The 19,655-nt window shown below is 41.7% G+C and overlaps 1 protein-coding gene across 5 annotated transcripts in view; it reads left to right on the top strand.

The window, feature by feature from the left end:
- dscama (Down syndrome cell adhesion molecule a) overlaps window positions 1-19,655 on the top strand; it is a 304,891-nt gene that overhangs the window by 269,388 nt on the left and 15,848 nt on the right. For 3 of the 5 annotated variants that reach the window (XM_062048353.1, XM_062048351.1, XM_062048356.1), the window contains 9 exons: window positions 1,317-1,434; window positions 1,523-1,686; window positions 4,060-4,158; window positions 4,265-4,453; window positions 8,157-8,447; window positions 8,671-8,847; window positions 19,139-19,169; window positions 19,253-19,368; window positions 19,453-19,611. In XM_062048353.1, coding sequence (XP_061904337.1) covers window positions 1,317-1,434; window positions 1,523-1,686; window positions 4,060-4,158; window positions 4,265-4,453; window positions 8,157-8,447; window positions 8,671-8,847; window positions 19,139-19,169; window positions 19,253-19,368; window positions 19,453-19,611 — 1,344 coding nt within the window. The remainder of the gene's footprint in view (window positions 1-1,316; window positions 1,435-1,522; window positions 1,687-4,059; window positions 4,159-4,264; window positions 4,454-8,156; window positions 8,448-8,670; window positions 8,848-19,138; window positions 19,170-19,252; window positions 19,369-19,452; window positions 19,612-19,655) is intronic. The other 2 variants (XM_062048352.1, XM_062048354.1) reach the window with 1 other exon arrangement.

Below are 19,655 nucleotides of genomic sequence, written 5' to 3'. Positions count from 1 at the left end.
AATCCAGTACAGAAGCGTTCACTAGCCCAGCTGAGATCGATCTCCCCCCCAAACCCACGGAAGTGCTGTGTTCTTCCATCGGTCCCTCGCTCCCACTCCCGTTGTTATGGCTACTCCCTGAGTTATTTCTACTCCCTGCATACCAAACTATCAAGGCCGACACACAGTACTTGCAGACCAAAAGAGCACAATTGGAAGAACACTAGCTGTTTTGTGATATGACTATGAAAATAAAGAAGTAACACTTAAATATGGATATATGAAAAAATCTGCTTCTGTCAATACCTACCACTGTTCTCTATTTGACTAATTTCATTTGATCAAACCTTTTCTAACATTCCACACTACAAAATAATGAAAGTATGTTATACTCGTGCTGATATCGGATCAATATCAGTAACGGCCAATACCCTTGGCTCCAACATCGGTATCATATTTGAAGTAAAAAAAGAAGTTGCATTGGGATGAAGTACTAAATCCCAATCAAATACTTATTTCACTTAATTGTATTTCATGTTTTGTTCTAGATTTTTAAAGTTAAAGTTAAAGTACCAAAGATTTTCACACACACACTTGGTGTGGGGAAATTTGTCCTTTGCATTCGACCCATCCCCTTGTTCACCCCCTGGGAGGTGAGGGGAGCAGTTAGCAGCAGCGGTGGTCGCGCTCGGGAATAATTTTTGGTGATTTAACCCCCAATTCCAACCCTTGATGCTGAGTGCCAAGCAGGGAGGTAATGGGTCCCATTTTTATAGTCTTTGGTATAACTCGGCCGGGGTTCGAACTCACAACCTACCGATCTCAGGGCGGACACTCTAACCACAAGGCCACTGAGCAGGTTTTATTTCACTCTATTACAATAAATCTAAGATACAAACAATGGACTGTTATAAAGTAACTTTAAAAAGTTCAAACACACACATTTCATTACAGTAGACTCGAGTGAATGTAATGTATTACTCTGATGATGACTTCATTATCAACACTGACTTTTTTTTGTATCAATGAACGGGAACAAAATATACACCCTGCTGTTTATACAGTATGTTGTGTAGACCACACACATGCAAATGCATGGTCATCACCTTTGCTGTGGTCCTGTCTGATAAGATCACAGATGCAGATAAACCTTAAGATGTCAGGACCCACGGTTCTTATCATCGCCTTCACATCCTTTACCAAGTGTCGGTGGTGGAGTGGTGGACATAACGCAGGGAGATATGCAAATGTGCTATACTGTATTTTTTAGTAGTATGCCATATTACTGTTTGTCTGCGCTGGGCTGTTGAGACATTTTGTCATTATTTATTTTGCAGCTCCAGCACGCATCTTGACCTTCAACAGGACAGTGACGACACCCTGGATGAGAGACATTGTGTTACCGTGCAAGGCAGTGGGCGATCCGTCTCCAACAATCAAGTGGCTGAAGGAGATGTGAGTGTCCAAACTGTTACTGGAGGAAAATATATTTTCCCACTGCACAAAAGTAAATGGTTGTTGACCTCGCATGTATGTGTTGCAGAAACGGAACCCCCGCACCTGTCGTGATTGACAGCCGGCGCAGTGTCCATGGCAACGGCAGCCTCGTTATTCGCACAGTAAAAGCGGAGGACTCTGGGAACTACACCTGTGTGGCCAGTAATAGCTTTGGCTCCGATATGATCGTCCTCAACCTGCAGGTTCAAGGTAGGAAATGCAGCATTTGAAAATAACAAAAGTGTGCTACCTTGCTTTTTGATCGTGATCTATTCCAAAGGTAGAGACTAAACATACTGTCTGGTTTGTTACTTGCAATGTTTGGCCGCGCGGCGTAAAAAAAAATGGCATTAGCAGGTCAGTCGCTATAATTTTACTGTAAAAATAACAGCGCTATCATCGTTTTCCTTTAGCAGTAATACACTGTAAAAACACCGACCATAGATTTTAGGTTAGAAAAAAAACTGACAGCTCAGTTGCCGACATTTTAATGTAAAAATAACAGCACTATAATCGTTTTTCCATTTACTGTAATACACTGTAAAAACACCAACTGTACATTTTACGGTAAAAATAACAAAAAAGTCGCCAGAATTTTACTGCTCAAATAACAGTTAAACTTTTTTTCCATTCCATAAAATAACAGCTGTACGGTCTTTCCATTTACAGTATTAAAATGTAGAAAAAAATTAAAAGAACAACCATAGATTTTAAGGTAAAATTCTGCCAACTGAGCTGCTAGTTGTTTTTATTTTGTACTGTAATACAGCTGTACTGTATTTAAAGTAATACAAAGTGAAATCAACGACCATAGATTTTACACACAAAAAAAATAGTGGCACCTCAGTCGCTAGAATTTTACTTAAAATAACAGTGGTAGCGTTTTTCCATTTACAGTAATACACTGCGAAAACGACGGTTGATTTTATGATAAATAAGTGTCAGCTCAGGCTTACTGTAAAAATAAAAATAGCATTTTTTTTCATTTACAGTAGAGATGTCCGATATTATCGGCCGATAAATGCTTTAAAATGTAGTATCGGAAATTATCGGTATCGTTTTTTTATTATTGGTATAGTTTTTTTTTGTTTTTGTTTTTTTTAATTAAATCAACATAAAAACCACAAGATACACTTACAATTAGTGCACCACCCCAAAAAACGTCCCTCCCACATGTACACTCATTCACACTCATTCACACAAAAGGGTTGTTTCTTTCTGTTATTAATATTCTGGTTCCTACATTATATATCAATATATATCAATACAGTCTGCAAGGGATACAGTCCGTAAGCACACATTAATGTGCGTGTTGCTGGTCCACTAATAGTACTAACCTTTAACAGTTAATTTTACTCATTTTCATTAATTACTAGTTTCTATGTAACTGTTTTTATATTGTTTTACTTTCTTTTTTATTCAAGAAAATGTTTTTAATTTATTTATCTTATTTTATTTTATAATTTTTTTAAAAAAGGACCTTATCTTCACCATACCTAGTTGTCCAAATTAGGCATAATAATGTGTTAATTCCACGACTGTATATATCGGTATTGGTTGATATTGGTATCGGTTGATATCGGTATCCGTAATTAAAGAGTTGGACAATATCGGAATATCGGATATCGCCAAAAAGCCATTATCGGACATCCCTAATTTACAGTAATACAATGTAGTAAAAAATGACTTTGGATTTTAATGTTTAAAAAAAACCGTCAGGTCAGTCTGTATAATATTACTGTGAAAATAACAGGTGTACAGTCTTTCTATTTACAGTAACACAATGTTTTAAACAAAACGACCGCAGATTTTACTCACCAGAATTTTACCTTAGAGGCAACAGCGCTATCCTTTTTCCATATACAGTAATTAGGTACAAAAATGACTGTAGATTTTACTGTAAAATTTTGGTGACTTCCTTTTTTGTTGTAACATTTTTACATTCACAGTAATGTAATGTAAAAACAACTATGCATTATATGATTAAAAAAACAACTCTCCGCTCAAAGAAATTGACCATACAAATAACAGTACTGTTTTATTTTTTTACAGTAATGCATTGTAAAACGGCCGTCCATTTTACGGTAAAATTCTTTTTTTTTACCGTGAAATAACAGATATACTGTTTTTCACTGTAAAAACGACCATAGGTTTTACAGTCCAATAACTGACATCTCATTTGCCAGAATTTTACTGTATAAATAACAACGGTACCGTTTTTGCATTTACAGTAATACACTATAACATGAGTGTAAATTGTACGATAAAATTATGGCGAGTGAACTGCCAGGTTTTTTTTACAGTAAAATAACGGACATACTGTTTTCATTTACTATAATACACTGTAAAAACGACGGTAGATTTTACGAAAACAAACATACCAATCATAAGTTGACTGTAAAAGTAACAGTACTACACTAAAGTTGGGCATACAAAAACCGATGTGTGATGGATGCCATCTGGCTTCTGGCTTGTTGCCTCGGGCTCGGGCCCTGGACAGGACGCAGAGGCTGGAGCAGGCAGGTCACGTGTATTACCTACCATGTTTCTCCTGTCATGTAAAAATGGTCTGTCTTCTATCAGTTCCACCTGACCAGCCTCGCCTCACAGTGACCAAGACCACCACAACGTCCATCACACTGTCCTGGATACCTGGAGACAACGGCGGCAGCTCTATCAGAGGTCTCACACACTTCACACACATACACACACATACACATTGCTTCACTAGCATATTATTTTCCTTTACAACACGCCAGTATATTCAGTAGGCATGTTTCCTTCACAGGCTACATTTTGCAATATTCGGAGGACAACAGCGAGCAGTGGGGAAACTTCGCCATCAGTCCAAGTGAGCGTGCCTATCGGCTCGAGAACCTCAAGTGTGGCACCTGGTACAAGTTCACACTCACAGCCCAAAATGCTGTGGGGCCCGGACGCATCAGTGAGATCATTGAAGCGAAGACCCATGGGAAAGGTGGGAAATGACTGTTGCTGGGCCTAATCAAATTATTAAATATACGGTTTTTCGTGTGTGTAAATTTCTCAGGGGTTGCACTATTTAAACACTGTAGAGCTGATGTTCCAGTATTTCCCAATTCACGGTAGGCATGAACTTTGGGAGTTCATGGGTTGTTCCCAAACATCCTAACTTAATTCCTTTTTATTTGAGGGTGACATGTACTTAGAACATATGTTTAAAATATTGGAATCTGTCGTTATTAAGAAATGTCTCCAGTTATTATTGGTGAACTTACGCAAAGCAAACAATATGAATATGTTTAGTGTGTTAATCTAATACCACACCCATAAGTCATATTACTATTGAGAAAAGCACTCTGAAAGCGCACTTATAAACCTTTTAAGAAATCCTGAATCTAGACGGTGATCTGGATTACCCCCAAACAGAGGTGGGTAGAGTAGCCAGAAATTGTACTAAAGTAAGAGTACTATTACTTATAGATTTATTACTCAAGTAAAAGTAAGGAGCAGTCACCCAAATATTTACTTGAGTAAAAGTAAAAATTATGTTGTGAAAAAAACTACTCAAGTACTGAGTAACTGATGAGTAACCTGTTCGTTTAATGATGACGGCAACAAATAATGCACAAAAACATAAAAATAGCAATGAGCAAATTCAGAGCCAGGAATATCTCTTAAGCAACTAAAACAATAATATATATTAAATAATAATACATTGAAATAAAAAAAATTAAGGCAAATTGAGCCACAATAACTTAACGGTACCATAGGCTCAGTAGGCATTCATTGATTGATTGATTGAAACTTGTATTAGTAGATTGCACAGTACAGTACATATTCCGTACAACAATTGACCACTAAATGGTAACACCCCAATAAGTTTTTCAACGTTAATCAATTACTTAATAAATGTTTATTATTTATTAATGATAACACAAGCATGTTTAACACACATATATTCCTTTGTTTCATGAAGACAAGAATATAAGTTGGTGTATTACCTGATTCTGATGACTTGCATTGATTGGAATCAGACAGCAGTGATGATAACGTCCACATTTTCAAATGGAGGAGAAAAAAAGTTCCTCCTTTCTGTCTAATACCACATGAAAGTGGTTGGTTTTTGGCATCTTATTTGTCCAGCTTCCATATTCGTTTTTATACACTTTACAAGAAATACATTGGCGGCAAACTCCGTGGCTTGCTAGCTTGTTTGCGCTGGCTTTCGGAGACTCTTATTTTGTTAGCGCAGGCGCGATGGAGCGGCACTTTTATTGTGAAGACAGGAACTGTGCGGTCAGTCTTTAGGCTTTTGACGGGACGTACGGTTGAAATAAAAAAGTGTCTTTTTTTCCTTCACACTTTTGATTGATTGATTGAAACTGTTATTAGTAGATTGCACAGTACAGTACATATTCCGTACAATTGACCACTAAATGGTAACACCCGGATACGTTTTTCAACTTGTTTAAGTCGGGGTCCACGTGTGACGGTCATGTGACCGCCTGGCTCTGTTTGATTGGTCCAACGTCACCAGTGACTGCATCTGATTGGTGAAAAGCAGGCATGCATAGATCCTACTTTGAAGGTCTGTCTGACAAACCAAAACAAACAAAGCGTGCATTAACAGATCGATAAAAATCAGTAGCGAGTAGCGAGCTGAATGTAGATAAATGGAGCGGAGTAAAAGTAGCGTTTCTTCACTATAAATATACTCAAGTAAAAGTAAAAGTATGTTGCATTAAAACTACTCTTAGAAGTACAATTTCTCCCAAAAGTTACTGAAGTAGATGTAACGGAGTAAATGTAGCGCGTTACTACCCACCTCTGCCCCCAAAACGTAATCACTGGCTCCTTATCCCATTTCTGCCATTTCATGAAAGTTTCAACAAAATTTGTGCCTTTTGTTCTATATCTGCATGAAATAAACTGAATGAACCCTCTTGTCAGTCATCCACTCTCTTTTACGCTGTGGGTGGAGGCGGGGCCGTTAACATACAGTACAGGCCAAAAGTTTGGACACACCTCCTCATTCAATGCGTTTTCTTCATTTTCATGACTATTTACACTGTAGATTGTCCCTGAAGGCATCAAAACTATGAATGAACACGTGTGGAGTTATGTACTTAACAAAAAAAGGCGAAATAACTGAAAATATGTTTTGTATTCTAGTCTCTTCGAAATAGCCACCCTTTGCTCTGATTACTGTTTTGCACACTCTTGGCATTATCTCGATGAGCTTTAAGCACACCTGTGAAGTGAAAACCATTTCAGGTGACTACCTCTTGAAGCTCATCGAGAGAATGCCAAGAGTGTGCAAAGCAGTAATCATTGTGCATATTTCTTGTGACACACGATTAAAAAGCTGTTTTTACCCATCAACCCAACACTGAAGCAGTAGGGTTTTTTTAAATATTCACCCTGGCTGTAGTTTTTCAAAAGCCAATTTTTAGGACACAAATGTTTGAAGGCCAAAAGTACATACGTTGTTTTTTAAATATGTGTTCTTGACTACATAGCCCAAGCTTCTAAAGTGTGGACGTGGGCAAAAATGCATCAGAATAGTTTTATTGTCCTAGTTTGTGAACCCGTTCTCAAACAATGGCAATAAAACTATTCTGATTCTGATTCTGATTCTGATTCTGATGATATAATTATAAATATATATGTACCGGTAGTAGTACCTTTGCATACGAGTTTTATTGGTTCTGTGATGCAGCTCGTACCTTGAACAACTTGTATTGCGAAACGGCGTCGCCCATTGAAATTATTTAAAATTAATTTTAATCGATGCTTAGCCTCCCCAACCAGCACAATTTCACTCTTTGAATATTTTTTTTTTTTTTTTTTCAATTATTATATGAAAACAAACAAACCACTACAGTAGTTTTGTAAAGTAATGTAATAATGTACAGTGTTCACCTTGGAGAGTTGACTTCTATGGCATGTCCTCCCTGATGCCTCTCCATCAAACACACCATCAGCAGCTTCTTCATATTTTTCTGGATACCTGTCTGCTGTTTGGATATTATTTTAATGTTCTCTGCTGACGTTATTGACTTATTTGGATTCGGTGTGGTGCAGACTTGCAGTGCTACGCTCCAACTGCTTCACCAAGTTAGCTCGCTACACACTCTGTCATGTTTTCGATGATTTATTTCTTTAATTCAGTGAATATCATCCACTTCTTACGGGGTTCACCGTGACATTCTCTATGCCAACTCGCGGAGGGGAGGTTGGTAGCCCAAACATAACAATTAGCCAAGAGACAGCTTGCATACCGAAAAACGCATGCACAGGGCCACTCGTATACCAAGGTTCCACTGTATGTGTGTATGTAATTTTATATTTAGTATATTATAAATAATATCATTCAAATGCATATTTTCTTTTTAATGTAATTTATCTGTGGTGACATGTTTATTACTAAACTATTTTATTTATTGTGATGATGTTTTAATTCAATATTAATATAATGCATGCAAATTAAAAACAATTCAAAAATAAATTCCAACTTCACCCACATCTTGCTTTGAATACCACTAATCAGATCAAATCACGAAGGGCCTGTAATGAGTATGACATAGATGATTAGTTTGTGTACATTTCTAAAGCACAATAGAACCTGTGCTCGTGGTTTACAATTTAGGCTTTTCCTAGATTTATTCGTTCTATTCCTCCCGTCTCTCTCTCTCCAGAACCTCAGTACTCCAAAGAACAGGAGCTCTTTACCAGCATCAACGCCACCCGAGTCAAGCTCAACCTGAGCGGCTGGAACAACGGCGGATGTCCAATCACCTCTTTCACGCTGGAGTATCGCCCCATGGACTCGCCTTCGTGGACCACGGCGCAGCGCACCTCCCTCACCAAAAGCTACGTCCTGTATGACCTGCAGGAGGCCACCTGGTATGAGCTGCAGATGAAAATCTACAACAGCGCCGGCTACGCTGAGAAGAGGATCAAGTTTGCAACGCTCAGCTACGACGGCAGTGAGTTCTGGCGTTACAGCCGCTACATGGTTTTGTGAGGAAAACATGAACCATTCGGCATGTTAGATTCTAAGCTGTAAATGATCAGAAGACTTGCATGTAATACATTTAAAAAATATATTGTGCATCACACCGAATAACTCAAAAGTATGTTCAAATGAGAGCAACTGATTCAAATAGAATATTTAGTTTTGTCATGACAAAATGTTATTTTTTTCCACAGGTACCATTGCCCCGCTAGTTAAGGCCCCTAACATAAGCGAGGACACGTCCGGTGGCAGCGAAGGTTTGAAAATGATGGTGACCATTTCTTGTGTGTTGGTGGGGATCGTCGTCATCTTTATCGGCCTGCTGGTGCTGAGGAGGAGGAGGCGTGAGCAGAGGCTAAAGAGACTACGAGGTACGGTTTTTATTACAGCAGCTGTGATAGAACTTTACTGACCACGGGAAATGTAGGTTCCAGTAGTAACAACACTATATGCAATATATTTGTCAAGTGTCCAGGGATAACTTTATATATGTCTAGGGAAGCCTTCTATGTCAAGGTTGAAAAAACATTCCTGAACTGGGGTGGTGGTCTGCGATACCACCTGTTTCCCACATACAACACTGTCCTTTCAACGATTCCTAAAATTCTCAATTTAGCCTCCAACAAATAACAGGAGTTACAGACATTCTGGTCACCTTCTGTGACCAGGATGCCATTTGTGCCATTTGTTTACAACTACCGTATTTTTCGGAGTATAAGTCGCTCTGGAGTATAAGTCGCACCGGCCGAAAATGCATAATAAAGAAGGGAAAAAACATATATAAGTCGCACTGTAGTATAAGTCGCATTTTTTGGGGAAATTTCTTTGATAAAACCTAACACCAAGAATAGACATTTGAAAGGCAATTTAAAATAAATAAAGAATAGTGAACAACAGGCTGAGAACGTGCCTGGTATGTTAACGTAACATATTATGGTAAGAGTCATTCAAATAACTATAACATATAGAACATGCTATACGTTTACCAAACAATCTGTCACTCCTAATCGCTAAATCCGATTAAATCTTATACGTCTAGTCCAGGGGTCGGCAACCCGCGGCTCCGGAGCCGCATGCGGCTCCTTGACCACTCTGATGCGGCTCAGCTACATACATGCCAACCCCCCCACGATTTTCCCAGGAGACTTATGGATGTCAGTGTCTCTCATAGATTACTCCCAGGGAAAAAATAATCCTATTTACACTCTAATTACTAAATAAAGGGCGTGCCCTAATTGCACTGCAGTAATTGTCCTCTATAGCATTTACATACAGCGTGCCAGTCCAGCCACATGTTGTATGTTGTTATTACTTGCACACACAGGAGACAGCAAAGCATACTTACTCATCAGCCACACAGCTTACACTGACGGTAGCCGTATCAAACAACTTTAACATTGTTACGTTACAAATATGCGCCACACTGTGAACCCACACCAAAAAAGAATGAAAAACACATTTCTGGAGAACATCCCACCGTAACACAACATAAACACAACACAACCATTACCCAGAATCCCATGCAGCCCTAACTCTTCCGGTCCACATTATACACCCCCGCTACCACCAAATCCCCCCACACATAAACCCCCCCACCCCCCTCTCCGTGCGTTGGTTGAGCGGAAGAGTTAGGGCTGCATGGGATTCTGGTTATTGGTACCGTCAGTGTAAGATGTGTGGCTGCTGAGGTAGTACGCCTTGCTGTCACTTACGTTAGCAAGCTGAAACTGCATTCTACATGTGGTCGAGCAGGTACACTGTTAGGGTAGACTGAAGAGGGCGCCAAAAGTAGTGTCATCACGCTCTGATATTCGGGAGTCTCCCGGGAAAAATGAGAGGGTTGGCAAGTATGACGCTATCAAGCGCCATTCATTCAAAACTCGCGGGCTGCACTAACATCAAATTTCCACATTAAAGTGCGTGCCGGTGCGTGGGTCGGAGACCCCTGGTTAACATAGCACAAAGCATTTAAGCTTTGTATGCGGTGTTTTTCATTTTAAATTATTTTTGTGGCTCCCATTACTTTCTTTAATTTGTGAAACTTGCCAAAATGGCTCTTTGAGTGGTAAAGGTTGCCGACCCCTGGTCTAGTCTCTTACGTGAATAAGCTAAATAATATTATTTGATATTTTACGGTAATGTGTTAATAATTTCACACATACTGTAAGTCGCTCCTGATTATAAACTATGAAAAAAACTGCGACTTATAGTCTGAAAAATACGGTAAATGGAATACTTACGCGGGGGATTCCGACTATTTTGGACTGGTAGTAGTCGATCCACAGTGATCGTTCTGCCACACAATACCTCAATGCTAAAGAGGGGGAATTACACTTCAACAACTGTCGTTGGCTTTGACAGTTAGGATTGCTCGTTTGCATCAAAAGTGTTGTTTTTCTCATTACGATAGGGTGAAAACATGTTATGGTATTTTTTTTAATTTTTTTTTTGTCATAAAGAAATACAATCATGTGTGCTTACGGACTGTATCCCTGCAGACTGTATGGATCTATATTGATATATAATGTATATATTGTGTTTTTTATGTTGATTTATTAAAAAATAAAAAATAAATATATATATATATATATTTTTTTTTTTTTTTCTTGTGCGGCCTGGTACCAATCGGTCCACGGACCGATACCGGGCTGCGGCCCGGTGGTTGGGGACCACTGTAGTAGATGGTATAGTACTGATATTTAAGAACAGCAAAGTAAAATTTGTTTCAAAATTTGAAGAATTTAATATTTTGTAAACATCGCATAATGGGATTATTAAGTGCTTTTAATGCAGTGTTTGCACTTGGAAACATTTTAGGTCCCTTGCCCAAATCCCACATTATAGATGGTGTCAGTACACCTTAACCATGATTATAATTGTGTAATTGTTGCACCACATTCAACCCACTAATGAGCTAAATCATATATTTGATTTGTTATTTTCAGGGTGCAATACTAACCTTTACTTTACTTCGTGCTCTCTGAATGTTTTACATTTCACATCCTGACTCAAATGATTCAAACTTATTTGCTAATTCAACTATCAAACAACTAATGTAGTTTCCAGAAAACATTTCAAAGGTACAACTACCTGCCATTGTCAACTTTTGCCTGCTCTATCAGACATGAAGCCGCTTGGCTGTCAATTGCGGGTCCAGAAGTATTTATTTTTCATGTAAATTATTGACCAAATATTATGATAACAGGGTTTTCAAGAATCATTTTCATGCGTATATATGAATACAATGTGCCTCAGTACAAATTCCCTTCAAGATATGTGGTGAACTGTGTTGTTCATTGCAATCTTCTATTGCTGCTTTACTGGTAAACATTGTTTGGAGTCATTTAAATCATTTGGTTTACTTGATATTGATACTTAAGGTACTCAGAAATGCAGTTTATTTGACTAATGAAGGTGATTCTAAGTAACTTAGGGGATCGACTCAACACTGTGGATGGAGACAGCTTGCCAGCTGCGGGACTAAAAACAGATATTCGTGATCACCATTTAAAGGCAGTGATGTACTTTTTTACGAAAATTGTCCGATACTGATCGGTGGCACCGTCGGCACATCCCTATAGGAAAACAATGTAAACTAAATTCTTCATCATAGCCCATTCTCCAAATGTTTTTTCAACAAAGTTACAAGTCACAATGGGTAGTTTCGGTTAAATTGAAACCTGCCAGCTATACTGAGTACACGCTGACATAAAGCAGTTGTTTTCAACATTTACAGATGTGTAGAGGGTGCCAACTTTCCAAGGTATTTTACACACTATATCCCGCCCTCTTATGTAATGAAGTAATTACATACGTACGTAACACATGCACGCGCATTAGCTTTAGTTGTTGTTAGCTAGTAGGGGTGTGGGAAAAAATCGATTCAAATTCGAATCGCGATTCTCACGTTGTGCGATTCAGAATCGATTCTCATTTTTAAAAAATCGATTTATTTTTATTTTTATTTATTTTTTTATTTTATTTTATTTATTTTTTTTTATTAATCAATCCAACAAAACAATACACAGCAATACCATAACAATGCAATCCAATTCCAAAACCAAACCCGACCCAGCAACACTCAGAACTGCAATAAACAGAGCAATTGAGTGGAGACACAAAATGAATATTATCAACAACAGTATCAATATTAGTTACAATTTCAACATAGCAGTGATTAAAAATCCCTCATTGACATTATCATTAGACATTTATTAAAAAAAAGAACAATGGTGTCACAGTGGCTTACACTTGCATCGCATCTCATAAGCTTGACAAACACACTGTGTCCAATATTTTCACAAAGATAATATAAGTCATATTTTTGGCTCATTTAATAGTTAAAACAAATTTACATTATTGCAATTTGTTGATAAAACATTGTCCTTTACAATTATAAAAGCTTTTTACAAAAATCTACTACTCTGCTTGCATGTCAGCAGACTGGGGTAGATCCTGCTGAAATCCTATGTATTGAATGAATCGAGAATCGTGTTGAATTGAATTTTTTTTTAATTTTGAATCGAATCGTGACCCCAAGAATCGATATTGAATCGAATCGTGGGACACCCAAAGATTCACAGCCCTATTAGTTAGTAATACAAATTTGGATAGCTAGCGTTCGCGGTCGTAGAATGTATATTCTATCATAACAACAACATGACTGCAAATTGTTGGTTGCTTCTCTCGGGCTGCTTTTGTATGTTCGCACGCGCTCCTTGCCCGTACACATTGACGAGACCGGGTGAGTGACCGCCATACACACCAGTCATTTCTGGGCACAATTGTGAAAAATATAGACAATTGTCAAACAAATGTGTTCTTTTAAACCACTAATGGTAAAATAAGCTGGTAGATGGTGTTGTGAGGAAGTTCCAAAACAGCACCTTTCAAAGGGGTCTTATTAAGATTGTTTTTTTTCTCCATTTAAAACACTTCCTTGTGGTCTACATAACATGTTATAGTGATTTTTTTGGTCAAATAATTTGCATAGATCAGGGGTGTCAAACTAATTTTCATTGAGGGCCACATCGCAGTTATGGTTGCCCCTCAGAGGGCCATTTTTAACAATGAGTAATATATGAATATACATCTCCTCTCTGAGCTGCCACCTTACCGTGGTAGAGGAGTTTGCGTGTCCCAATGATCCTAGGAGCTATGTTGTCCGGGGGCTTCCATGCCCCCTGGTAGGGTCTCCCAAGACAAACAGGTCCTAGGTGAGGGATCAGACAAAGAGCAGCTCAAAGACTTCTATGGAAAGGAAACAACAAGGATTCAGATTTCCCTCGCCCGGACGCGGGTCACCGGGGCCCCCCTCTGGAGCCAGGCCCGGAGTTGGGGCGCGATGGCGAGCGCCTGGTGGCCGGGCCTGTCCCCATGGGGCCCGGCTGGGCACAGCCCGAAGAGGAAACGTGGGTCCCCCCTCCAATGGGCTCACCACTCATGGGAGGGGCCATAGAGGTCGGGTGCATTGTGAGCTGGGCGGCAGCCGAAGGCAGGGCACTTGGCAGTCCGATCCTCGGCTACATAAGCTAGCTCTTGGGACGTGGAACGTCACCTCGCTGGGGGGGAAGGAGCCTGAGCTTGTGCGCGAGGTAGAGAAGTTCCGGCTGGATATAGTCGGACTCACCTCGACGCACAGCAAGGGCTCTGGAACCAGTTCTCTCGAGAGGGGCTGGACTCTCTTCCACACTGGCGTTGCACGCAGTGAGAGGCGACGAGCTGGGGTAGAAATTCTTGTTGCCCCCCGACTCAAAGCCTGCACGTTGGAGTTCAACCCGGTGGACGAGAGGGTAGCCTCCCTCCGCCTTCGGGTGGGGGGACGGGTCCTGACCGTTGTTTGTGCTTACGCACCAAACAGCAGTTCAGAGTACCCACCCTTTTTGGATACACTCGAGGGAGTACTGGAAAGTGCTCCCCCTGGTGATTCCCTTGTCCTACTGGGTGACTTCAACGCTCATGTTGGCAACGACAGTGAAACCTGAAGAGGTGTGATTGGGAAGAATGGCCGCCCGGATCTGAACCCGAGTGGTGTTTTGTTATTGGACTTTTGTGCTCGTCACAGATTGTCCATAACGAACACCATGTTCAAGCATAAGGGTGTCCATATGTGCACTTGGCACCAAGACACCCTAGGCCGCAGTTCCATGATCGACTTTGTAGTTGTGTCATCGGATTTGCGGCCTCATGTTTTGGACACTCGGGTGAAGAGAGGGGCGGAGCTTTCTACCGATCACCACCTGGTGGTGAGTTGGCTGCGATGGTGGGGGAGGATGCCGGACAGACCTGGCAGGCCCAAACGCATTGTGAGGGTCTGCTGGGAACGTCTGGCAGAGTCTCCTGTCAGAGAGAGTTTCAATCACCACCTCCGGAAGAACTTTGAACATGTCACGGGGGAGGTGCTGGACATTGAGTCCGAGTGGACCATGTTCCGCACCTCTATTGTCGAGGCGGCTGATTGGAGCTGTGGTCGCAAGGTAGTTGGTGCCTGTCGTGGCGGTAATTCTAGAACCCGTTGGTGGACACCGGCGGTGAGGGATGCCGTCAAGCTGAAGAAGGAGTCCTATCGGGTTCTTTTGGCTCATGGGACTCCGGAGGCAGCAGACAGGTACCGACAGGCCAAGCGGTGTGCGGCTTCAGCGGTCGCGGAGGCAAAAACTCGGACATGGGAGGAGTTCGGCGAGGCCATGGAAAACGACTTCCGGACGGCTTCGAAGCAATTCTGGACCACCATCCGCCGCCTCAGGAAGGGGAAGCAGTGCACTGTCAACACCGTGTATGGTGCGGATGGTGTTCTGCTGACCTCGACTGCGGATGTTGTGGATCGGTGGAGGGAATACTTCGAAGACCTCCTCAATCCCACCGACACATCTTCCTATGAGGAAGCAGTTCCTGGGGAATCTGTGGTGGGCTCTCCTATTTCTGGGGCTGAGGTTGCTGAGGTAGTTAAAAAGCTCCTCGGTGGCAAGGCCCCGGGGGTGGATGAGATCCGCCCGGAGTTCCTTAAGGCTCTGGATGCTGTGGGGCTGTCTTGGTTGACAAGACTCTGCAGCATCGCGTGGACATCGGGGGCGGTACCTCTGGATTGGCAGACCGGGGTGGTGGTTCCTCTCTTTAAGAAGGGGAACCGGAGGGTGTGTTCCAACTATCGTGGGATCACACTCCTCAGCCTTCCCGGTAAGGTCTATTCGGGTGTACTGCAGAGGAGGTTACGCCGGATAGTCGAACCTCGGATTCAGGAGGAACAGTGTGGTTTTCGTCCTGGTCGTGGAACTGTGGACCAGCTCTATACTCTCGGCAGGGTCCTTGAGGGTGCATGGGAGTTTGCCCAACCAGTCTACATGTGCTTTGTGGACTTGGAGAAGGCATTCGACCGTGTCCCTCGGGAGGTCCTTTGGGGAGTGCTCAGAGAGTATGGGGTATCGGACTGTCTGATTGTGGCTGTCCGCTCCCTGTACGATCAGTGTCAGAGCTTGGTCCGCATTGCTGGCAGTAAGTCGGACACGTCTCCAGTGAGGGTTGGACTCCGCCAAGGCTGCCCTTTGTCACCGATTCTGTTCATAACTTTTATGGACATAATTTCTAGGCGCAGTCAAGGCGTTGAGGGGATCTGGTTTGGTGGCTGCAGGATTAGGTCCCTGCTTTTTGCAGATGATGTGGTCCTGATGGCTTCATCTGGCCAGGATCTTCAGCTCTCACTGGATCGGTTCGCAGCCGAGTGTGAAGCGACTGGGATGAGAATCAGCACCTCCAAGTCCGAGTCCATGGTTCTTGCCCGGAAAAGGGTGGAGTGCCATCTCTGGGTTGGGGAGGAGACCCTGCCCCAAGTGGAGGAGTTCAAGTACCTAGGAGTCTTGTTCACGAGTGAGGGAAAAGTGGATCGTGAGATCGACAGGCGAATCGGTGCGGCGTCTTCAGTAATGCGGACGCTGTATCGGTCTGTTGTGGTGAAGAAGGAGCTGAGCCGGAAGGCAAAGCTCTCAATTTACCGGTTGATCTACGTTCCCATCCTCACCTATGGTCATGAGCTTTGGGTCATGACCGAAAGGACAAGATCACGGGTACAGGCGGCCGAAATGAGTTTCCTCCGCCGGGTGGCGGGGCTCTCCCTTAGAGATAGGGTGAGAAGCTCTGCTTTTCTGGATGAAGCTCAAAGTAAAGCCACTGCTCCTCCACATTGAGAGGAGCCAGATGAGGTTGTTCGGGCATCTGGTCAGGATGCCACCCGAACGCCTCCCTCGGGAGGTGTTTAGGGCACGTCCAACTGGTAGGAGGCCACGGGGAAGACCCAGGACACGTTGGGAAGACTATGTCTCCCGGCTGGCCTGGGAACGCCTCGGGATCCCCCGGGAGGAGCTGGACGAAGTGGCTGGGGAGAGGAAAGTCTGGGCTTCCCTGCTTAGGCTGCTGCCCCCGCGACCCGACCTCGGATAAGCGGAAGAAGGTGGATGGATGGATGGATGAATATACATGTACATAATACATTAACAATATATTTTTTTACATAAGCTGCAAAAAAAATATTATATTTTACTTTAAAAACTGGCAGCTCAGTCACCAGACAGCAATGTTTTTTTACAGCATATAAAAAAAATTTAATAAATGGAATGGAAAAAAAAATACCACAGTTTTTAGCGGTAAAACTAAAGCAAGAGAGCTGGCAGTTTTTTTTTGTTTTAATGTTTTTTTTGTTTGTTTTTTAATGTTTTCGTGTCCTACTCTATATGGAAAAAACAGTACCAAAGTTGATTTTACGGTAAAAAAATGTAACCGTAAAATCTATTGTCAATTTTACAGTCTACAATTTGATTGATAATTTGTTTCGAAATCATAAGTCAAGCAGATATTTAAGTACAGTATTTATCTTTATTTCAACACAAAATATTTTTGGAATACATGATAACAAAATATTTTCATTTTGATAATATTGAATTTTAAAAGATATACAATTGCATGCAGTACATGTCAAAAGGGAAAGAACAAATATATTTAGTAAGAAAAGATTAAGCATTTTATTAACGCATATTATTTCCAGGCTTTTGCGGGCCACATAAAATAATGTGGCGGGCCAGATTTGGCCCCCGGGCCTTGAGTTTGACACCTGTGGCATAGATCATGTTTTACAGAACATCTTCATACCGTTTTTTGACCGTCTCTTCAGCATGCGCCGTTTTGTGGCCTGTTCTTATTTACGTGCCTCCACTTCGACAGCCTCTTCTCCCCGCCGTCCATGTTGTCGTTTTTAGCGCTTCCATAGTGATTCTACGGAGCTCCAACTACACACTATTTTATAATAGAAATGGCAGCAGCGGAGGATGCATGTGCATGTATGAGCCAGTCTGCCCCACAACAAGAGGATAGAGAAAATGAAGGAGCTTATTGACTACGACGTCGGACTATAATGGCGGACTTGCGGCAAATCTCTTCGGGTAAATTTCTCCCATATATGGAGATATCCACTGACATCACAACTAGAGATGTCCGATAATATCGGCCGATAAATGCTTTAAAATGTAATATCAGAAATGATCGGTATCGGTTTCAAAATTATCGGTATCGGTTTCAAAAAGTAAAATGTATGACTTTTTAAAACGCCGCTGTGTACACGGACGTAGGGAGAAGTACAAAGTGCCAATAAACCTTAAAGGCACTGCCTTTGCGTGCCGGCCCAATCACATAACATCTACGGCTTTTCACACACACAAGTGAATGCAAGGCATACTTGGTCAACAGCCATACAGGTCACACTGAGGGTACTGTATAAACAACTTTAACACTGTTACAAATATGCGCCACACTGTGAACCCACACCAAACAAGAATGACAAACACATTTCGGGAGAACATCCGCACCGTAACACAACATAAACACAACAGAACAAATACCCAGAACCCCTTGCAGCACTAACTCTTCCGGGACGCTACAATATACACCCCCCGCTGCCCCCTCCCCACCTCAACCCCGCCCACCTCAACCTCCTCATGCTCTCTCAGGGAGAGCTTGTCCCAAATTCCAAGCTGCTGTTTTGAGGCATGTTAAAAAAAATAATGCACTTTGTGACTTCAATAATAAATATGGCAGTGCCATGTTGGCATTTTTTTCCAACACTTGAGTTGATTTATTTTGGAAAACCTTGTTACATTGTTTAATGCATCCAGCGGGGCATCACAACAAAATGAGGCATAATAATGTGTTAATTCCACGACTGTATATATCGGAATCGGTTGATATCGGAATCGGTAATTAAGAGTTGGACAATATCGGATATCGGCAAAAAAGCCATTATCGGACATCTCTAATCACAACTGGAAAAAAATGTCACAATTTGTGTAAATTCCATACAGCTCGTTTTAAGGAAAGCTACATTGTTTTATAAATGCCTCCATGGTTTGATTTCAAATTTTCGGGACTTATGCAGATCCAAAATACACAAAAACAGGTACCCAAAAGAAAAGTGAGTTTTGCATAGTAGGTCCACCTTGAGTGGGTTTATATGTGTACAGTCCTAGTGAGGGGTTGGCACGGGGGACAAAGGAGGTAATAATCTGTTCCATTTGCTCCAAATCTATAAAATGTACTTTTGTGACCTGCAGACTGCTCTTTTTGTCTTGTATGACTCCCAACTAACCTAATACTGTGTTGTTTACTCTCTTTGCTAACAAGATGCAAAAAGTTTGGCTGAGATGCTAATGAGGTAAGAATCTCAAGAAATGTCTCAAATTCGTTTTTGCTCAAAAGGTGTGAACGCATTAATCAACCATGCCCTCTCTCGACCAGTAAAAACACACGTCCAGCCGAGCCAGTCAACAAGCAGCAGCAAACGCTGCGAATGCACATCGACATTCCCAGAGCTCAGCTTCTAATCGAGGAGAGAGACACCATGGAGACTGTTGGTAAGCACACCACACACATCAAGTGCTACTGCTCCAAGACCTCTATGTTTCCTTTCTGAACGTTCCTTTGTGGCTGCTCCACAGATGACAGGTCCACTGTCTTACTGACCGACAACGACTTTGGGGAAACCCAGAAGCAGAAGTCCTCCACAGTCACCCACACGGTCCACTACCAGTCCCTCTCCCAGGCCACCGGTCCTCTGGTCGACGTGTCCGACGCCAGACCAGGAACCAGTAAGTCCAGTACGGACGCTTTTTGTTTTTTACTTTCCGAAACTGTGTTGCAG

Source organism: Entelurus aequoreus, linkage group LG05 (genome assembly GCF_033978785.1).
Source record: "Entelurus aequoreus isolate RoL-2023_Sb linkage group LG05, RoL_Eaeq_v1.1, whole genome shotgun sequence".
Classification (NCBI taxonomy): domain Eukaryota; kingdom Metazoa; phylum Chordata; class Actinopteri; order Syngnathiformes; family Syngnathidae; genus Entelurus; species Entelurus aequoreus.
The sequence above is the reverse complement of the archived record's forward strand: the minus strand, read 5'-3'. Positions and strand labels throughout refer to the sequence as shown.